The sequence below is a fragment of the Nestor notabilis genome, unplaced genomic scaffold (genome assembly GCF_000696875.1).
Source record: "Nestor notabilis isolate BGI_N333 unplaced genomic scaffold, ASM69687v1 scaffold31550, whole genome shotgun sequence".
Lineage (NCBI taxonomy): Eukaryota > Metazoa > Chordata > Aves > Psittaciformes > Psittacidae > Nestor > Nestor notabilis.
In genome coordinates, this window is record NW_009910245.1 from 37,548 (window position 1) to 58,061 (window position 20,514).

The 20,514-nt window shown below is 39.5% G+C and overlaps 1 protein-coding gene across 1 annotated transcript in view; it reads right to left on the reverse strand.

Annotated features, from left to right (window-relative positions):
• Positions 1-13,572, reverse strand: part of BRWD3 (bromodomain and WD repeat domain containing 3) — a 43,932-nt gene extending 30,360 nt beyond the window's left edge. Inside the window, exons 1-5 of the mRNA XM_010009135.1 lie at positions 13,427-13,572; positions 10,921-11,019; positions 4,396-4,556; positions 2,324-2,545; positions 365-465 (exon numbers count right to left, since the gene is read on the reverse strand). Of these exons, the coding sequence (XP_010007437.1) occupies positions 365-465; positions 2,324-2,545; positions 4,396-4,479 (407 nt within the window). The 5' untranslated portion in view covers positions 4,480-4,556; positions 10,921-11,019; positions 13,427-13,572. The remainder of the gene's footprint in view (positions 1-364; positions 466-2,323; positions 2,546-4,395; positions 4,557-10,920; positions 11,020-13,426) is intronic.
• Between the last annotated feature and the right edge of the window lie 6,942 nt (positions 13,573-20,514).

The following is a 20,514-nucleotide window of genomic DNA, read 5'->3' on the forward strand; positions in this document are numbered from 1 at the left end:
TACTAGTCTAATAGCATTTACTCCTTATTAAGTATGGGTTTGAGGCCATCTACATACACGTTGTCTTCTGATTAAAAGCAAATTAATTCTCCTGCCTGTACATTTTGGATAGGATTTAGCCATAAATGTAAAAACTGAAAGCTCTTCCAAAACACTGGCTTGCAAAGCACAAAGCCCAGAAACAACAGCCCTGATCTCTGCCTCCCCCCTGGGTTGTAATGCCATAGACTCCCTGACACATAACCCAAAAAACTTGTTTATTGAGAAAAAACACACTCTTATTAAATATCTCAGCATTCCTTTCCACGTTAAAATTCAGAATAAATTCATCCTTTATTTAAAATAATTATCTAAACAGGCTTACTTAAATTTCATGGTGTTAGCATGCCACTGCCAGAAACAGATTGTTCCATCAGCACCAGTAGAAGTGAGGTATCGTGTTGTTCCTTTCCTTGCTGGAGAGAACTGAAAATAAAGTTGTAACAGTTAAACCAGCTAATTTCTTTCTCCCCTTTCACGTTGGAATCTTGTGAATGGACATTGACAAGAATCTTTTTCATGAAAATACTAGCTTTCACCCTGAAAGTACAGAGAGCAGTATCAAGGATAAGCAGAGAATCTTGACTTCCATAAAAATAAAGCCGAAACATTGGAAAGCACCCACATTTTGACTAGCAAGTCTCTGTTTCTACCACACAAAAGTTAGTAAATTAGAGAAATGAAACAAACCTAGGCCCTTTTAGTGAAGCAACAAGATGAGGAAATACTTCTTTCTAGAACAGAACTGGATCAAACATGGTAACAAAGACAGAAATGATTCCCGCATCCAAGCTCAGCAGGGAACAGCACAACAGGTCTCCCACTACCTTCCTCTTCCTGAACCTCTCCTCTGCCTCCCTAAGGAGTAGGAAAACTTTTCATTCTCAAGTCTCTCACTTTAATTTCACAACTGCAGCAATGCCCTTAATCCTCTGGATACCTGGAATTTGATAAAGGAATCAAGCACTGTTTCCTCAAAAAGCCATGACTGTTTATTTTCTAAATCACCAGTTTCACAAAAAACTTGTGAGGAGCATAAGTGTATGTAAACAAATAATATACAAACCCCTAAACCAGGTTGTAAAATATGTTTCCAAAACAATCACCTTAAAGTAATTTGCAACACAGTCGAAATCAGACAATATTGGAAGTGTAGAAATGAGACTCCCAGGGACTACTGGCAAGACAGAGAAGGCTGTGATGAATCAAAAGCAGCAAGGCTCCAGAAGAGAGGGATTCCGAGCCACACATCCCCTCTCTGTGCATAACCTGACAGATTGCAGGGATTGTCTTGTTTATCCCAGAATTCCGTTTTGTTGGAGGTTTCTGTTTGGCAGTTATGTTTCATTTGTTTGGGTTTCTTTTAAGCAAATAAACCACAAATTCCTAGCCATTATTGACTGTGCCACCACTAGAGAATGGAGTGTTATCTTTTTTTTCCCTGCTCCGTTGTTACTCACTGGACATTTGCCCCACAGCTGCAGCCCCATGGGCACAAGCACAAACTCCTTGCAAACCCTGACTGTGGCTTCTCAGTGTCTCTGTATGCTTCAACATCCAGAACAGCTCTGTACAGCACAGGCTAAGACAAGGTGCAAATAACAAATGTGGAGTAAGGACAGTGTTCTTCTGAAAAACAAGTATTCTCTGTGAACTGTTGGGTCAGTTGCTGTGCAAGGATTGCCACCAAAGATGCCACGCATTTGCTACATACATCTCAGGAAGCAGCAATGGCACCACACAGTTAAAGGCAGATAGAATCGTAAAATGGTTTAGGTTGGAAGCGACCTTAAAGCTCATCTAGTTCCAACCCGTCTACCGCAGGCAGGGACACCTTCCACTAGAACAGGTTGCTCCAAGCCCTGTCTAATCTGGCTTTGAACACTGTCCGTGATGGGGCAGCCACAGCTTCTTGGGGCAACCTGTACCAGCATCTTACCACCCTCACAGGGAAGAATTTCTTCCTCACATCTAACCTGTCATTTTAAAGCCATTTCCCCTTATCCTATCCCTACATGCCCTTGTAAAAAGCCCTCCTCCAGATTCCTTGTTAGGCCCCATTAGGTATTATAAGGCTGCTATAAAGTCTCCCCAGACCCTTCTCTTCTCCAGTCAGCAGCCAGCCACTGCACAGGAATGAGCTTGCCAGGAAACAACACACTCAAGCTGGGGCAAATCTCTACTGCCAGAGATGAAAAGATAAGTTTTATCCCCAACTGCTAATGCACATCTCTCATTACCACTTTAATTCCAGGATTTAGGAAAAAATAATATCATTCCTTACCTGTATGGAAGTAATGGAAGCTGAATGGCCCTGCAGCACTGCAACTGGGGCACAGGTTCGAAGACACCATACTCGGACTACTTTATCACAACTGCCTGCAGCAAGCAGTGTGTTCTCATAGTTAACAGCCATGTCAGAAATTTCAGCCGAGTGTCCTCGCAATGTTGAGAGCAGGCGCCCATCATCTGTAGCCCAGATTTTGACCAAACAATCATCTGACCCCTAATGCCACACAAAAATTTCCAAAGATTATGTCAAATAATATACATGTTATGTGTACATCATAATGCACAGCTACACTGTTGTTCTAGTTAAACCAAGACAACTGCAGATGAACAAGTATCTAAGAACACCATTGCACCATGAACCTGCCAGAAGAACAACTCCAGTGGGATTCCACAGGGGCACAAATATTGGAGTATGAGGATCATCTTGTGGAGTCAAGGATTTAGATGTTTATAAGACAGTGGCTTCTATTTTATGTTTTATACTAAGATACAATTACCACTGCTAATGCAACTCCTCACAGTACAATCTGGTAATAATTCAAGTAAATATAAGAAGATAAAATGCTTCATTACACACTAATAAAACACATATTTACCTGTGTGAGACCGATCAAGCCAGTAGTAAAATTTAAGTGATCACAAAATTTAAGCTCTAAGGAAGAAGAGCACTTGAGCATCTGAGGGATCTCAGAGCCTCTGCCGTGCTCCTAGAGCTGCAGGGCAGCTGTACTGTGAGGTTCAGTCTCTGTTAACAGGAGAAAGTTGGACCACTCAAAGAGAGAAACCGTGCAACATCAAGTGCAACTGAAACACTGTGTCAGTGAGGTTTCAGTTCGGGACAGGACACAATTCAAAAGCACATCCAACACAATCACTGTAGAATACTGTTACCTACAGAAGCAGCTACATAATTTCATATTCAATCCCAGTATAGTCAGGAATTTTTAGACAGTTCACAGCCCTTTCCACTATTCAGATACTATAAAGAATACCGAAATTAGTTGCGAGGATTGCCACTATATATTCAGAAACACAGCACAATAAAACTAACTCCAATATTAAGCATTTGACTTTCAATTACATTTTATTAACTGCAGCTAAATTTGAACACAAATCACTTTCAGTTCTTCATATAACTGCAGATGAGAAACATTTCTTTATGGCGTAAACAAAAACGGAAAGGCCCTCACTATGACCCAGAGTAATTATCATAACAGTATCTCTATTTGACCAATTTATAATGAGTGAACAAGCTAGCAAGAACACAAAGACAAAAATTAGCCTGCCAGGTAATCTGCTTCTGAACACCTATTGATAAGACACAAGGGCAAAGATGAGACAAGACAGGTATTAATTATTAAAAGATGCATTATTAAATTGAAAAACCTCTTAATTTTTTAATAGGCACAAAAAAAAAGCAAGGGCATTATCACTGAAATGTATGTTAATGCATTCTGGAGAAAAACTTTAATTATTATTCATACATTCACTGACATACTACAAATTCTAGGAAGTAAATTTAGTAGAGAAGTAAACTGCAGATGATGTAATGAGGTATTCTATTCACCATCAGGTTTTTAGTGAAAAGTAAGGAAAGGATTGACAGCATTGCCAAGGTTATCGAAAGGTAAAATGGAGTTTTAAGAAAATAGTTAAGATTTACCTCAGAAACAGCATGCAAACTAATTCCAAACCACAGAGTACTACAGATGCCATTCAGTAAGAAAGATGATAAATAAAGATAAATAACTGTATGTGTCAAGTGAGAGTTGCAAGCTCTGGACCAGAACAACCCTGCTGTACCGTTCTACATGGGGAAGCAAATAGCTGACTGTCAGTCTATCAGAGCCGTGAGCAGTTTTAAAATAGCAAGTCAAATGAAAAGTGAAAATTAGCACAGAAACAGGTGGGGTTTTCATACATTTCAAGATTGTTCTTCCTTTGTTGTTTCTGGAAGCTGTGTCTGCATCTCAATCAGTAACTTGAGGCTGCCGATGGACTTGAGAGAAAGCAATCAAATGAAGCAAAGCAATCTTCCAAGAAAAGTACAATTTTTAAACTTACTGTAAAAATCCTTCTTCCACTGCGATCAAAAGCTATACAATAAACAGATGATAGATGCCCCAAAATCCTCTTGTGCATCTTCATGTGTTGGTAAGTAGATGTTGGGAACAAGTGGCTGAAACGTCCACATCCAGTTAATTGCCTGGCAGAAATTATATTTACTGGGAGAGAAAAACACAACAAAAAGACAACTAAGACATTAATTTTGTCCAGAACACAAAGTAAATAAATATTAAATCAAATACAATGTTTGGTAACAACTTTATTATTCTAATCCATAAATCTGAACCTCTTCTGCCTTATCAGAACATTCTGTACAGTCCTAGAAAAAAAAAAAGCCCCCTCCTAATGAAGCCTGTCAATACCTACCACACCATATACTGCACTTTCACAACAAAAAATTAAAGCAAAATAAAAATGTCCCACCACAACTGGAAGTTATTCCAAAGTTCAATTCATGAACAGGCAACAGAAACATTTATTCTACATGCATTTGGAAAGCTTGCTTCAAGGAAATGATATGTGACTGATATAAATTACAGAAAGTTGTTTTTTTTGAGTACAATATTAGTTGAAATGGGTTTTTTTGTGATAAAACTCTTTCTTTGGAAGGGGTTCCAGATCATATGTGAGGGTCAATGGCCATCCATATGTTCCTCACAAAACCTCTCTCATTATAAGCAACAGCAACAACATCATTGCATTTCTATGGCAATGTAATTGAAGAATAAGAAATATATGGCACTGATGGAAACAACCTGAGTTAAAAGAATGGCAGGCACAAGAAAAACAACAAATCATTTCATGTTGCTATACCCAGCAGCTGCTGCAAGAACAGCCTGAAATCTAAACACACAGAAACATTGTGTAAAAAAAGCACTGTTGGAAGTTACACTCATGATAACTATAATCTTTCCACTAGGCAAGAAAAGGAGAAAAGAGGCACGTCTGTGCCTTTGCTGGGACGTGCCACCACATGACGGTCACTGTTCTGTGGCTACAGAATACAGAAAAAACCTAATTCTAATCTTCAATTTTAGGAACCATTTGAGATCACCTGTGGTATTTCATTTTACCTATCCTAATTTATACCAGTTGAACTTTTGATTTTGAAGTTTTGAGAATTTTTTTCCAATGGCACTTAAAGACCCAGCATTGCTTTATTGGCTGGTTCTGTGAGTCCCGCGATAGCAGCTCCCTGAAGGAACCCCTTATCTTGTTTACTGCACATTGAATTAGGCAGGGCTTCACTGGAGTGGCAAGAAGCTCTTCAGTGCCTTTCAATCCTTTAGTTTAAAAGTATAGTGAAGAACTTGAACCATTTTCTTAATTCTTAACTGTATGACCATATAATTGCCTATTTGCATGAAAAAAATATTTATGGAATATGCTAACAAAAATCTACAAAGCCAAAAAGCATCATTTCAAAGCATTACTACCCCATAACACCCGTCTGTAAATTTATGATTGAAGAATTTATACACAAGCACATAAATAAACTGGCAAAGAAAATAGTTTCCAGATTTACAAAAGTCTTTTATTTCCCAGTTTTATGCTCTGAAATTTGGCCTATTTTTAATCACTTGGTGCAATTGAAAAGCTACATACAAGGTGAAAAAATAAGCTGCATAAAAGGTGTAGATGCTTGCTCCCAACGTGACCTCACCTTCAGTCAATATTTGTTTATCACATAAAAACACATATTCAGCAGTACTGAAAATGCAAAACACTAAGCCAAATTAATTTACTATCTACCTACAATTCAACTGATACCTGATATTATGCAGGAGCTGTTAAGTGAAACTGTCTCCCCTAGCAAAGGAAAAAGGAAATCTCTAACCCTTTTTCTCCACCTCTCACAGGAGAGTGCAGATATCCCGTAGTAATAAATGCTGTCAGACTGGCTACACACTGTTTTATTTACTATTTAAATATGCCAGCTTAAAAGCTACATTCTTAAAAATATTAAACCTTCCTTTCCCCCACACTGTGGACATGATACGCTAACACAGAGATGTAGTCATTTAGCGATACGGTAATTCTGCTGTGCCTTTCAATGCTTAAATCATTTAAATATATAACAGTGTATCTGCCTTTCAACAATCTTAAATGGCTTTGAAGATTATTTTTAACCACACAAAGGACTGTGTGAATCAAAAAGGTATACCTGTATTTCAAACCATTCCAAATAATCTCAATACTTTCTACATACTACAGTGTTCCCATGCAATCCTGAAAATACAGCACTGCTGTTTGCTGTAAATCACACCAAGGAAACACTAAAAGGTATAACAAACAGTCAGGCATCTAACTCACTCACACTGCCTTTCATCTGGCACTTGGCACCTAACTTTTCCGGTCTATTCCAAAACTTGCAACCAGTTCAGCTGCAGAGGATGTGAAAGTGAATTTCACTTTTTTCTGTGTCCATTTCCCTGTTTTCACAATGGAGACAGGGCTCCTCAATCTCCCATGGATAATTGAAAAATAAAAAGCTCTGCTTAAGAAATGCTTCAATCACAAGTTTCAGAGAAATACAGAACTATTTCTGTGCCCTAAGGAGCACCATCTTCACCAAAGCAACAGCATCTTCAAACAAAAGGTAGCAAGTACTTAATATATGTGATCCTCCCTATAAAAATGTTTAGGGTATATCAGAAACGTATGCCAGACACACAAAGCTGGGATTGGGATTTTTGTCTTCAAACTATCACTGCCTTCAAAGGAACTGCAAAGTAAAAAACTCCTCACAAAACAAAACAAACATCCCCAATTCCAGTTCTTATATTTTTTGGTAGAAGATCAATACACAAAGTCTAAATAGGGAATTTACCTACACATGATAAAAATCCCTGTGAATTTTGCTTTCTTCAGTACAATGAAGTTACTGTAGTCATAAGGCCTAAAAGTATTTAGAAAAAAAAAAAAAAAACCCAAACAAATCCCACACAGAATTAGCAACAGGGTAGCCCTAAAATCTTTTAGCAACCTATCAAATTAGCTGCTGTACTTCACACCACACTGGGCACAACAGCTGCCAACTCTACGCCCTCACTATGCCCTGCCAGAAAAAGCTGTAATAACTGCATTCATGTTATTTTCACATTAAAAGTGAGCATTGCAGTCCTTAGTGCAAGTATGGGCACAGCTGCTGGGGCAGAGAGAAGTCACACATGCGCTACAACAGTAATTCTTAAATCACAATCCAGTCTACTAGGGATAACAGCACTGTTTCTTGCAAAAATCTTGCAAGAAAGCTCACCTAGGAAGGATGAAACCAAAACCTTTCACCAATAACCCATCAGTGAAAACAAAAATTAAAAAGCAATCATCAGACATCACAAATTTCAATATTAAGTCACAACTTGAGAAGGAATGAAAACATTTCAGGATGGACAAAGTCCCCTAGCTGCAGCAGTTCTCAAACTGCTTGAATCCTTCTTCTCCCTATAAACTCTTGCTTCGCTCCACTTTTTACAAGCAAAAATAGAAAATGGAATAGTGGTACCAATATTGTTTTAAAAGTAGTTTCTCTAGCATTAAGGGTGATGGCTTCACATCATACTATTTTACCCGCTGAAATAAGCACTGTAACTTCAGAATGAGAACATAACGTTTTACATAGCCAGGACATGTGGTGAGCAGGTTCTGACCCCACTGTAGGGCTGGATTAAGCATGAAGATTGGGTACCAATAAGAAGACTGTGAAATAAACACATTTGGCTCACACATGCAAAACATCTTCTCAGAGAGTGGATGTAGCCACAAAGACAGCTAGTCCCAGGAAAACCACCAGAAGAACAAAGTGTTCCAGGTTTCATAGCTGCTGACCTCATGGAGCAAATTTACAGCAGAGAAACATCATCAATTTCTGACTTCAACAGAGCACTGCTATTTGGCAGCTCTAAAGTAGCTGGATCACCTTGACTGCACATTTCCATACAGCTGAAATGCTTGTTCATTGAGACTATGCTATGAACTTTCTGGTTCCAAATTTTGTGTTACTTTCACTAGCGACAGATACCCACATAAAGATTGTCTTGCTCAGGTTAGAATACCTCTAATAATCAACTAAAGAGGGAAAACCATCTTCTTTCTCAACTGCTTTGTGTTGCCTGCTGGAAAAAAAAAAAAAAAAAAGAAAGTCCTGACAAAACTGAAGTCCTATTAAAAAAAAAAAAAAATCTGTACAAAACATGTATATCACATGTGAATAACTCCCATTGCTGAGGTGCTGAATGACCAATCTGTCACCTTTCTGACTGGAAAAGCACAAAAGGAGTCCTAAACATACCACTACCGCAAAACCTGCAAAGAAACAGTTTAAAAGACCATCCTCACTGTATTCACTGTGTTACCCTGTCAGCAGCAGAGAGCTAACAGCATGTTCCCTTCCTCTCCTCCCCCAGCAGATCACCACAGACCTCCAAGACTCAACAGACAACATGTTCCTGAGAATGACTCCACAACTCAGCACTTTCTCAAAGACACCCTCAGCCAGAAGATTCCAGCTCTGCACAAACATGCTGGGGAAAGAGCAACACTGATTTCTTGCTCTGGTTCCACTGTGCATGACCTTCTCCTTTGGAGTACAGATCACAAAGTCTTGTCCCAACCTCAACCAGAAAAAGGCAAGCCACTGCAGCTGCCAACTCTTCCAACTGGGAGGGAAGCAATATAAGAATACTTTTAGCTGCTCATTCTGTACCTTATTTACCAATCTATGCAGGCAATTACACAATCAGTATGTCTCATTCACGAACACACATTATTATGGGTGTCTATTTCTTCAGCCCAACTACTTCAGCAAGTAATTCCAGAAGACTCAATCTGACTAAGCCAGCACAGTATGGGAATTCACAATTATACCAAGGAGACTGTATTCTTCCAGGAAGCAATACTTATAAAAATTAATTCCTGGCTATAAAAGACCCTTTGCAAACACTTTTGCATTACTTAAAAAATAAAAAAACAATTCATAGGAAAACACCAAACCCAACAAATCATCCTGTTTGCTAAGTCACTAGTCACCAAGCAAGCAGCACAGACCTTTGTCATGAAAATAAATACTGAAGTCCAATCTGCAAGTATGGTTCATTAATAATACTGCATATTCCAAAAACACACAGTCTGATTCTCCTCTCATGAAAAAATTGATCCAGAAGTCCTTATAGAAATACAACTTTAGAAGCTGAGTGCGTGCAATAAATCTGTAGGTTAGCCTATTAGCAATCCATCAGCCCAACTGCTAACAGTAAAGTAAGTGCAGAACCAGTCAGGAAGTATAAATACGTAGACATGTACAGAAGTACCCATACTAATATATGGAAACAATTTTCTTTTTTTAATGTCCACAGTATGACTCATAAATTATCTGACAAAAGCAGGAAAAGCACTAATGCAACAGCTCCCTATGCACTAGTTGCAGGCAAATAGCCATTCCTTTTTCATACAGAAGACCTGTAATTAACTCTGCTATTCCGTCACACTGCTGCCGCACCACCACAGACCTTATGCAAAGTGTGCTATCGATTTCAACCACAAACAGCCTGGGCTCTGGCACTTTCATGTCTGACAAGGATTAATTTTTAGTAATGAGAGAGAAAGTGCAGAAGCTCAAATAGAACAGACATGGCAGAAACAGAAGACTCCCATCATCATCCCTACATCACCAAAGGGATGAGAGAAACATACATGAATGGATTTCCTAACAAACCTGGAAAAGTCTCTAAAAACACAGTAAAAACACATAAAATACCCTAAAAAGAAACACATTATGACCCACAGGACTTATATTTATGCCTACAAGAATCAAATTTGTTTGCTATAGAAATAATTAATGCAAGTTGAGACCATACAAAGAAAACACTTTCCAGTTTAAGCAAACAGAGAAGCTCTGCGATGATACGTAAGCTGAATGCCTACATATATCTGAGTTTCATATGTGTTCTTCATCTAACTGAAACACTGAAATAACCCAAATGTAGGTTTGGTGATTATTTCCTTTTTGGAGAGGGATGTTGCAAGCAGTCTGTTTTCTGTCATAATCAAACTAAAATGAATGCTCGAGTCCAGAAAGTTCCCTGGGAGCCAGGCGCTTTGTTCTGGCTAAGATTCCTGAATGAAAAGATTGTCTCCATGCTCCGGTGAGCATGCTTGTTCAATCTTACAAGCATATGTACAGGTTATGTACATGTATCATAAAAAAATCCCCAAGCATGTTGCCCTCCAAACAGGAAGTTAATATGCAAGGCTTTTCAATGGGGCCACAACGTTTTAACATGTGAAACATTACACATTAGGGAAACGAAACACATTAGGGAAGATCCAAGCCTGAATAACACAGAAAGGGTTATTCTATTGTCAGTGAGAAACTTCTTTTAGACTAATTCATGGTGAAATGTCAAAAAAGCCATTAATGCAAGCCCACAGTGGTGTTTCAGTTAGCAAGAGTAACTTTCAGCTGGCACAATAATTAAAATACAGAGAAGGAAAAAAACACCTTATGTAGGTTTCAAAACTCACCCACGTTTGGTGGTTTCCCATAATTTACAGGTAGTTCTGGAGGCCGGCCTCTGTGAAGAGCTGCAAATGCAGATCCTTTCCATAGTGTATGTCTGAAGTCTGTACCAGCAAGATTAACAGTGGGTTAGTGAAACAATCAGCCAAACCAGGTCCAACCAACCTATTCTTCTTAGAATCAAGAGCATCAAGCACAACTCCCAGCATCAAAAAATAAGATTTGCCTTTTTAAGTAGTTTGTCAGAGATCTAATGCTTACAGAAGATTGCTACTCTGATTTCCAGTTCCTAAGCAATATGAGTGTAAATGATTTCAGCTTATTTTGGCTTCCTTTTGGTGAGCAGGGAGTCTAAATTGATGGAAAGAAAATGAAAACAATAGGTGCTCTCAGTACTGAGGCTGGACTGAACTGCAGAATGTTTTTAGCCCTTCTGCAATCCCAACACATAAAGGACCTTTTCGTATGAACGGTATATTTGAGAATACACACATACATTTGCTCCCTGAAAGTGGCAGAAGTAAGAGGTTTGGGGTTTTTTTTCCCCTATAAATATGTTTTCCTGCAGTTGGTGGCAATATGCCCTCCTTTCAGGCTGTCCTCTGCACCCCACCCCCCAAAAAACATTGTTTTTAAAATGAAGACTGTTTTCTCTAAAGACTCTCCAGCTATCTGCTGCCAACTGGCCTCAGTGAGCCTCCTCTCTAGAACAATAGTGATTTTTCTGAGACTGTTCGGAGTGCCTCAGAAATTAGACCTGGACTTCTTCCATTTCTGGCCATCTGGAAGGAGAGAAATGAGCTTCCATGGTGAGTAAGGATGGAAACAGAAGGACAGTGCCACAAATTGGTGGATCTGTGTATCACCATTTAGATCTCTGAATATGAAGTGCCAAAGCTTCCATGACTCAGACAGACACCCAAGAGCACCTTCTGATGAAAACTCTAACTGTATCACAGATCATTACAATGATACACATTAAAACCAGTGCTCATGCTTTCTATAATAGGTCAAAATAGCCATAAATACTAATGGTAAATGGAAACTTCATATCGTTATACAATGAGGGGGAGTGGAAATTCATGAATGTCAACTTTGGAAAAAGTAAGCTCTTTCATATTAGTGTGTTTAAACACCAAATGGCACAATGTCACAGCATCTTTTTCTGAAGGGGAAAAAAATCCCACCCTGAATCTAGTAGAAATCTTTTTGCAATGCATTTATCATATGGCTTAGGAAGCACTACTTCAGTGATTCATCTAGCCTCTGTCCCCTAATTAACCTAAGAAACTTCTGTTTCCCTGCACAAAAATGCTTATTTTCTCTCTGCTTTAAGATTCAAACTGAATGTGAAATGAACAAATGGTTCTCTGGAGGCCTCCCTGCAAACCTGAAATTCTCCACCCAGTTATAGCACAGCATAGGCAAAACAAGACTCAGGCCCAAACTTTGTGTAAGGAAATGTGTTTGCAAATAGCACATCCCTCCAGGTGATAACCAGGGGATTAGCAGAATGCTATAAGTCCTTGTTAGCATCACAGTGTGACTTCAGAGGATGAGGTAAATTAAGTGCTCAACTGCCACTGAAACAGGAAGGTCCTGCTCTCCCATCCTTCCTCCTCTCCCAGAAGATTGCTCCTGCTGCCTGTGTCACCTCCAGCACTCTGATCCTTCCATGAGCTCATTTAATTCACTATAACAGCAATAACAAATTTTAGAACATTTTAGCTCTCTGAATCAGCACATCACAGCATCAAGTAAGTTCTGGCTCCTACAGGGAAGAAGTGGCAGCAGCATGGAGTGAGGAGGGAAGGGAGGAACCACTCTTTACAATAGCAGATGGCTCTTAGATCTGTTTAGTTATAACACAAAACTGTGCTCTCAGGATCATTATCTCAAGCAGAGCAGTTTTTCAAAAGGAATAGGGCTGGTGCTCTATTCATGAAAGGAATGGAAGCTTTGGTTCAAATTAACTTTAAGCAAGGACAAGCAGGAATTATCACTGAATCAGTCTCACCTTCTCCCACCCCCTAAACCCTGCCCTTCAGGCTGACACACCAGTCCACACAGCCAGGGAATTGAATAATGGAACAAATGGAACAGATCAGCCTGAAAAATAGCCCAGCAAAAAATACAGACTGCTGGGTTATTTTAGATCCAGGCATGTGTGTATGCATATATATAAAAATAAGGCTGTTTTTCAGATGGATCAAATGGATCCAGTCCAGTTCATCACATCATTTACACAAACACCAGTTCAATGCGCTGAGGAGGGAAGGCAAAGAAGCAAGCAACTACATCAGGCAACTGTAGGCAAAAGCTGCTCCTAAAATGGCATTTTCACCCATAGAAACAGTAACTGCACTTTAGCAACACTGCAACAAAAAAGCTGACAAGCTTAGGAGATAAACCAGGGTTCATGCAAACACATGCAGATACCACAGTGTGAATTGAAACAAAAGGTTTGATCATTAAAATAAAAATCAAGCACCCATAAATTGAGAATCTTACCTTTTGCTGCCCTCAATAGAGACTGGCGCCCAACACCCAGCAAAGTCTGCACACCTAGGACACTCTGTGGGATCTCCTTGTCTAAAAGGGGTCCAAGTCTCTCACAGATCCTAAGAAGATAATCTGGAGGGATGTGTGCATTGACAGCCACCTAAACATATAAACAATGCAGATGTTTGAAAATGGGTTTACTCTTGCTTCTATTGGTATTTCTTTGTTTGGTTCATATTCAGTGTTAAAGTTACTGAAATCAAGTCTAAAACCCCTGAAAGCTCCCTGAAAATTAATTATACCAAAGATGTCTTTTAAAGTGACATGGAATGTTGAAATAGTCAGACCAGAAATTCCAGGTGGTAGCAGCTACAGTTGTAATTCAGTATATCCCTTAATAACAAAAATCCCTGAAATTCACAGTAGTACTGTGTACTCAGTGCAGTTCTCTGATTAAACAAAGAATAGGACGTTTTTCCTGACTTTTTTAAAGCCTTTTTTACCCTCCAGTTCATTCTTCTCACATTTGTTGCTTAACTGAAACACTCTTGCCAGACACACATTACTGTAAGAAGCAAATGTGCTGAAGCCTAAAGCCCTAAACATTGTTCTAAAAGCAGTAGCCACTCTTCAGTTTTTAGCTGCTGGGAGTAGGTATCTTTAAGACCCACACATGTAGGCTCCTAATTCATAATGTTGAGAGAACATTCTTCTTTCCCTTTAGACAGAGACAATAGTTTTTCTACTAGCCTGTTCAAATAGCAAATAAACTGTGCCTTATTATCCAGAATGTCCTGCACTTGCCTGACTTCTACTGCATTTACTAGCTGGCAGGAAAAACTCAGCATCAGAGCTTATTTAGCTCCTTCAACACAGGAAATGCAGCTACATCTATCTCCTTTTTAAAGATCAAAGGTAACAGGTCACTCAGCTTTTAAGTACCTGTGACTGACAATGGAAAAAGTAGTTGTATTAGAACTATTCCAACTTTCTGTTGTGATATTATGATGGTCATAAACCAGGGGTTTCTTTTGGTTTACCAAGCGACAAACTAATGCCAAATAACACTGAAGCCGACCTGAAAGGGCCAGAACAGTGCTCTTTGTAAAGAAATAATAGTAGGCATATGCCTGCACACTTCCTTCTCTCCTACATGACCACTTCACATGTGGCCAGAACAGGCCAATACAGGGCTGTGAGTACTCACTGCCCATGCAGTTCCCTCCCAGTGGCAGGGGACAGGTTCTTGTGCAGCTGCGGTGACCCAGGATGATTCCCCAGTGTGGTTAAAACCATGACCAAGCTCCTCTCTGGATCAGCTCCAGTGCTCACCGACTGCAGAGAGAGCAGTTTCAGCTCCCCTGGCTAGGAATGCTCACCCGAGAAAAGAAGGAAAAGGTTTTCTGCCAGGTTTAGCAAAGCTGACTGCGATTCACAAAAGGGAAAAGGCTGGTGGAAAGCAAGGAACAGGACCACTTCTTTCCACAGCAGAGCATCATCAGAAAGGCCCAGGTATCCCGCCTACTGAGACCCAAGGATATGCCCAGTTCCTGCCCTAGCACACCGAAGGGAGAGGCACGCATCGGGAAGTAGGAAAAGGTATTTCACTCCAACCTGCTGCCAAAACATTGTTCACTGAACTATGTCATCAAACAGATCATTACTACATGTCACTGGGAAATTGTTCACTCTAATTGGACAACAGCAATGGTGCTATGGGCTCAGCACAGCGAGTCACGCCTTGTATAATGCAACCACCTGCATCACAAGCAGGATCAACCCCATCCCACAGATCAGATTTTAACCAAAAAACCACAAAAATCAAAGGCTTTTCTAATCACACATACAAATTATTATTTGACTAAACCCAACTGAAAACTCTTCCAATCTGATGGAAACTGACAGAAGAGAGTCAGGCTTCTCCACACATCCTTTCAGTCACTGAGTGTTAGTGTCTGGCCTTCTGATGGAAACAAGAATCGCAGCTCTGTAGGAACAATAAACCCAAGGAATACATTAACGTAGTCCCATTTCATTGCTTTTCATAATGTGAGCATCAAGGAATGATGCCCCATGAATGCTCTTTTGCACTGACCCAGTTCCTCCAGCCATTCTAACTTCATTACTTTTTCCCAGAAAAATCACAGACTTCCAAACTTGCATTAGTACCTTCCCATTGTTAAGTTACTTTGTAATTTACAGTGTCTTTTATTGTAAATTACATGATATTATAGAAGTCAAAATGAGATAAAAGGATTATCTGAACTTTTGTATTTGCCTATCCTTCTTACTCATTTCTGAAATATTATGAATGTGTTAATGAGATGAAATATTTTATTATTCTGTCCTAGCCTCCCTTCAGTATGTAAGAGATCTGAAAGGATCTGAAACAAAGGCAATTCTAAAGAAAGAATCTTCAATTTAATAAAATCTGAGTATGCAATCCTTTTTTACATCTCTGATAATTAGTTACATGCTTCTCAGTCCACAACTGCCAATTCTAACAATTTATCAAGGTTAAAGGATTTAAAAGAAAGAGAGCAAACAATCCAGAAGCTGTGGAATTGTACACTTCTAGAGTAGGGAAAAACCCAAACTACACCACTCTCTCTGGAAATATAAAGTCCAAACCATTCTCCTAGTGTCATGCAGCAAAACACTACCCCTTTCACTCAGGAGCATGCTCCTTTTTAAGTATTGCTGCTATGCTATGCCTAGAGAGAGGTGCTGAACTCAGCCTGGCAGCAAATAGCCTACTGTGGAGACAGAGCAGAAGTTATACAACAAACAGTCCTGGTTAGCTCAGTGCATCTACTCAGAAATGGAAAGGAACTTTGTTGCTTCAAGATCCACAGGTTAAGCCACAGTTTTATAAGGAACAGCAAAAAGAGAGAACACCAACACATGCACAAACCGGCCAGCCAGCGTTCAAAGATGAAAGATGGATGTGCCAGACCGATGGAGCATGTGGCAGTTATCTGCACACGCCTGGTGATAATTTGCCTGGGACATCCAGATGTTAAGCAGCTCAGGATACCAGACATCTGCTTGATCGCAGCCCAGACCAGAAAAGTTGGCAAATCCACCATGGAGCCAGAGTTAAATTGGCACAAGCGAGCTGCTGAGGCATCTAGATTTTAGTACACAGTTTTATTAGACTGTAAACTTTTCTAAGCAACAGTTAATGTGGAGCACATTGCACAGACCAGGCACACAATGAAGTGACCATTCGCTGTATTAATGCACCCTACTCACCAGATTTACCACCTGCAATCAGTACTGTGCCACGCTACAGAAGCAAGGCTGTATCACACTTCTTTCCCTGCACATTTTCATGTTTCTACAAGCCAGAAGAGCCCAAGTAAGTGACCCTTAATCTGAATATTATCACTGTTGTTATGACCAAAGCAGGCAGCAAAAGCAGCAAATTCTCCTGGAGAATTTTTTTCCATAATAAGTTCCAGATAAAATGCTTAAACCACAGCCCAGTGCAAAACAAGCAATTCTATTTTCAGGTTCCCAAAAGAACTTGAAACAAAAATCCTTCCTTTCACCTCTGCACAAGATAGCTGTAAACGGATTTTAAGCATCTTTTCAAAACATGAAGCTGCAAACATACAGCTGAGAGAAACAATGTCTCCCAAATCAGATTTTCATTGAAAGAAGGATGGAAAAAGGCAAAGCGTAGCAACAGTTACAGGCGCACCTTTTAGTGTGCGGTAGTTCAAACCCCATACAAGGATATTATCACCTCCTCAAATACACTGGAAAATATTTTTTTAGAATATTAGAAAATATTTTAGAAAACTCAAAAAAAAAAAAAGAGACAAGTAATACAGGCCAAAAACATGCTTTACAAGAGCTTTTCAAAGTGTGTCATAAAATAATGCAGAAGAGCTGAAAACGTGCTGAGAGCAAGTTCTGCACCCTGGGATAAATTGTGAAGGGAAAAACATTTTGTTGTCTTAAGATGTGAAAGACCATATAATGGTTAACATGTGAGAGCACAAGAATGCCATGGTAACACAGAAGAGTTTCAGACATGGTAACCATACAGGTCTTCTGGACCTAAAAGCTTTCAAGAATTGGGTAAATTAATTCATTCGTTAAACAACCCCGGGTGAATGTAACACAGCCATGACTGCTTGAACCAGTGTGGAAATAAGTTGCTACAGTGATACGCAGCTCCAAGTAAAGAACTATTAGCGAAGTCACGTCAGGGCTAGGAGAAAGTAATACCCTTAAATGTGTTCATGCTCCTGTTGTTGGAAGCATTACCATGTAACATCAAAGACTACTAGGCAAAGGGTTCTCACTGGACAGCTAAGGAGACAGGCAAGAAGCTTGTTGATCTCAGAAACAAACAAAATCCCCTGGTATGACTGCTGACAGAAACAAACAAAATCCCCTGGTATGACTGCTGACAATTTCTCCTCCAAGGAAGGTTTCAGTACAGAGGAAAGAAACAAAAATGACTCGTTGTAATTACTACTTATAATAAGATGCCTGTCTTCCCAGGGATCAGAACTAGATAGCTCTAAAATATCTCTTTTGGGAAGTCCAGTGAAACATTGCTTCAAAGCACAGACTAAATTTGACGCAAGACCTGCATAACAGAAGCAATGCAGGCTGCAACGCAGACCTTCGGAGGCTCTGCTGTAGCCAGTCCCATGTGGGCAGTTGTGCAGCAGCAGCAGATTTCTAACCTCTAGGCAGTTGTATGACACTTCCCTTGTTTGCCAAAATAACAATCAATTAAGAATCAATTGACAACTGTATCAAAAAGGCAGCAGAGGAGACCAAGAAGACCAAGCTGAGCAAGCAGGAAATTACTCAAGACCTCAAATAGGGAATCTCAGCAAAAAGGAGCTCGGGTACCGGACTTGCATAAGATGTCAACAGTATGCAAATAGACATGAATTTAAAAAGCCATTATCAGATTCCCCAGAGAGAAGAGGTTGGAACTACCATACTGCCAGATGACATTTTCCTGAGGTGACAAACCCGTAACTTCTCTTCTCTGCTAATGCGGGATTGGTGGTATCTATAAATAACAGCACCTCGGACTCAGAGCTAGTTTTAAATCAATGCAGATGGGCAGGGCAGAAACTCAAAGCTAAATCCCATAAGCTGTTCCATACCAGCACAGCCGTTCAAGGATGCAAATTCTCCACTTGAATACACTGTCAAACAATAGCTGGTTTTCTGTTATTCCTGAAATTATACTTATCTTCAGCACAAAAACCAAAACAGGCTGAGCCAGAAGAGACAGCCTATCAAAAAGTTCTTGAAAACCAGACCAAAGCCAGTCATCTTTATCAGGAATAAAGAGAGATAATTTCAAACAGCAGTCCACTGGAGACTGTTCTGATAATCTGAGTTGGTTCAGCTTGACTCATCTGTACAACAGCTGACTTCACACTCAATGGCCACGGTTAATTTAAAATAGGTGTACTAATTGTTTGCAAGTTTGACACACTTCAGACCTTCATAAGGAGAGTGAGGACCTTCCCCTTTACAAACATGTTTCATGCTTCAAGACCACCAGCAGTCAATAACAAAGTAAAACCCGCTTTGGAGCACACCTGGATGATTACCTAGACAGGCAGCCACATGTTGCACATAAAAAGTACTCCACAGTGGAAATAAGCAGAAAAGACAAAGGGAACACAAACACACATAAGCGAGTCTTCTCTGCGCGGTTTTGCTCACTAGGTGTGATTCTTAGTGTGTTTTGAATTACTCTTTTGCCTTGTAGTACCTGACATTTAAAGTAAAAGTTCGAATAAAAAAAAAAAAAAAAAAAGAAAAAGAAATCTCGACAGAGAGTTTGCAGACCTTGACTAAAAGCTGGAGTGAAGTGGGAGTAAACATTCCCGAGATAAAAGCCACCTAGTAGGAGATTCGGTTGTTACATCTTTATCGTTTCCAAAAGAGCAGTAACAACATTCTCAATGGCAAGAGTATCGCTGTATTTTCTGAAACATACCAACCCCAACCTGCATAGTCAAACTGAGAATGGAAAACAAAGTTGAAACATCAGCAATTAGAACAAGAAATACTTTGTCAGATTCACCAAAGCAGGATATTGGGCAAGCAAGCAAAGAAATCGGACTTTTCTAAACTCATTGGGTTCAACTGCCTAGCCAGCGTAGTTGCAACACTGGGCAGAGATTGTGACTGAATATGGTTTTCTGTCTGGAAATGTTCAACAGGGAGAAATAGTAGAAAAAACTTTACCTCCAATTGCTAGCATCTGTAATTTATTTTTGGTTCACTATGTTCCTGAGATAAACCAAATGAAGTTCAGAGTTACCTGTGTTCTTCACAATCCTGGCTTTGTTCTAAACATAACATGCAGACATGTAGCTAGTCCTGAAGTCGAGTAGTTCAGGTTAATATACAATCATATGCAACCAAAGGTCCAAATTCCAAATACATCAGACCCTAAGCAATGAGGGGAAAAAAGAGCCTTTCTTCAACATCTTCAATAGTGAAAGCTTCAGTCTGAGTATTAATAGAGAGAAGCTCAGTTCATCCTACCCAGCATCAACCTGCTTCACTGTAATGATTCATTTATAGTCCTCTTCCTTACTGTAAATCATAATAAAAAGTTAAATAATACTCAATAACATTCATTACCACTAAAGACTACTAAGTAATAGTATGTGATGCTAAATAAAAAGGCGACCTAAAAGGAATTATTAGTTTAAGACAAGAGAAAAAAAATTACTATACTTGATTTTGATAACTCTATACAGCAAGAAGCAATTTCCCATTAATTCCAAGACTCACTTTACAAGGGTTTGCCTCCTGTTTCTGAAAGTTTAAAGTGCATGGTTTCAACAACGCCATCTAACACACACACACACAGAAAAAGGTTTTAAGGCTTTTCTATTCGCACCCCATAGAACGAAAGGGAAAAATGTACATGTTACTGTAACTGACTAAGCAAAACCAGTGTGTCTGAAATCAGACTTCACACTGTCAGTTTCAGAGGAAACTGACAATAGTCACAAGCTAAACCTGAGCAGCCTATAGTTAGATTTCATGTAAATTTCAAGTAAATTCAGCATTAAAATGTATTGAATGCAGTA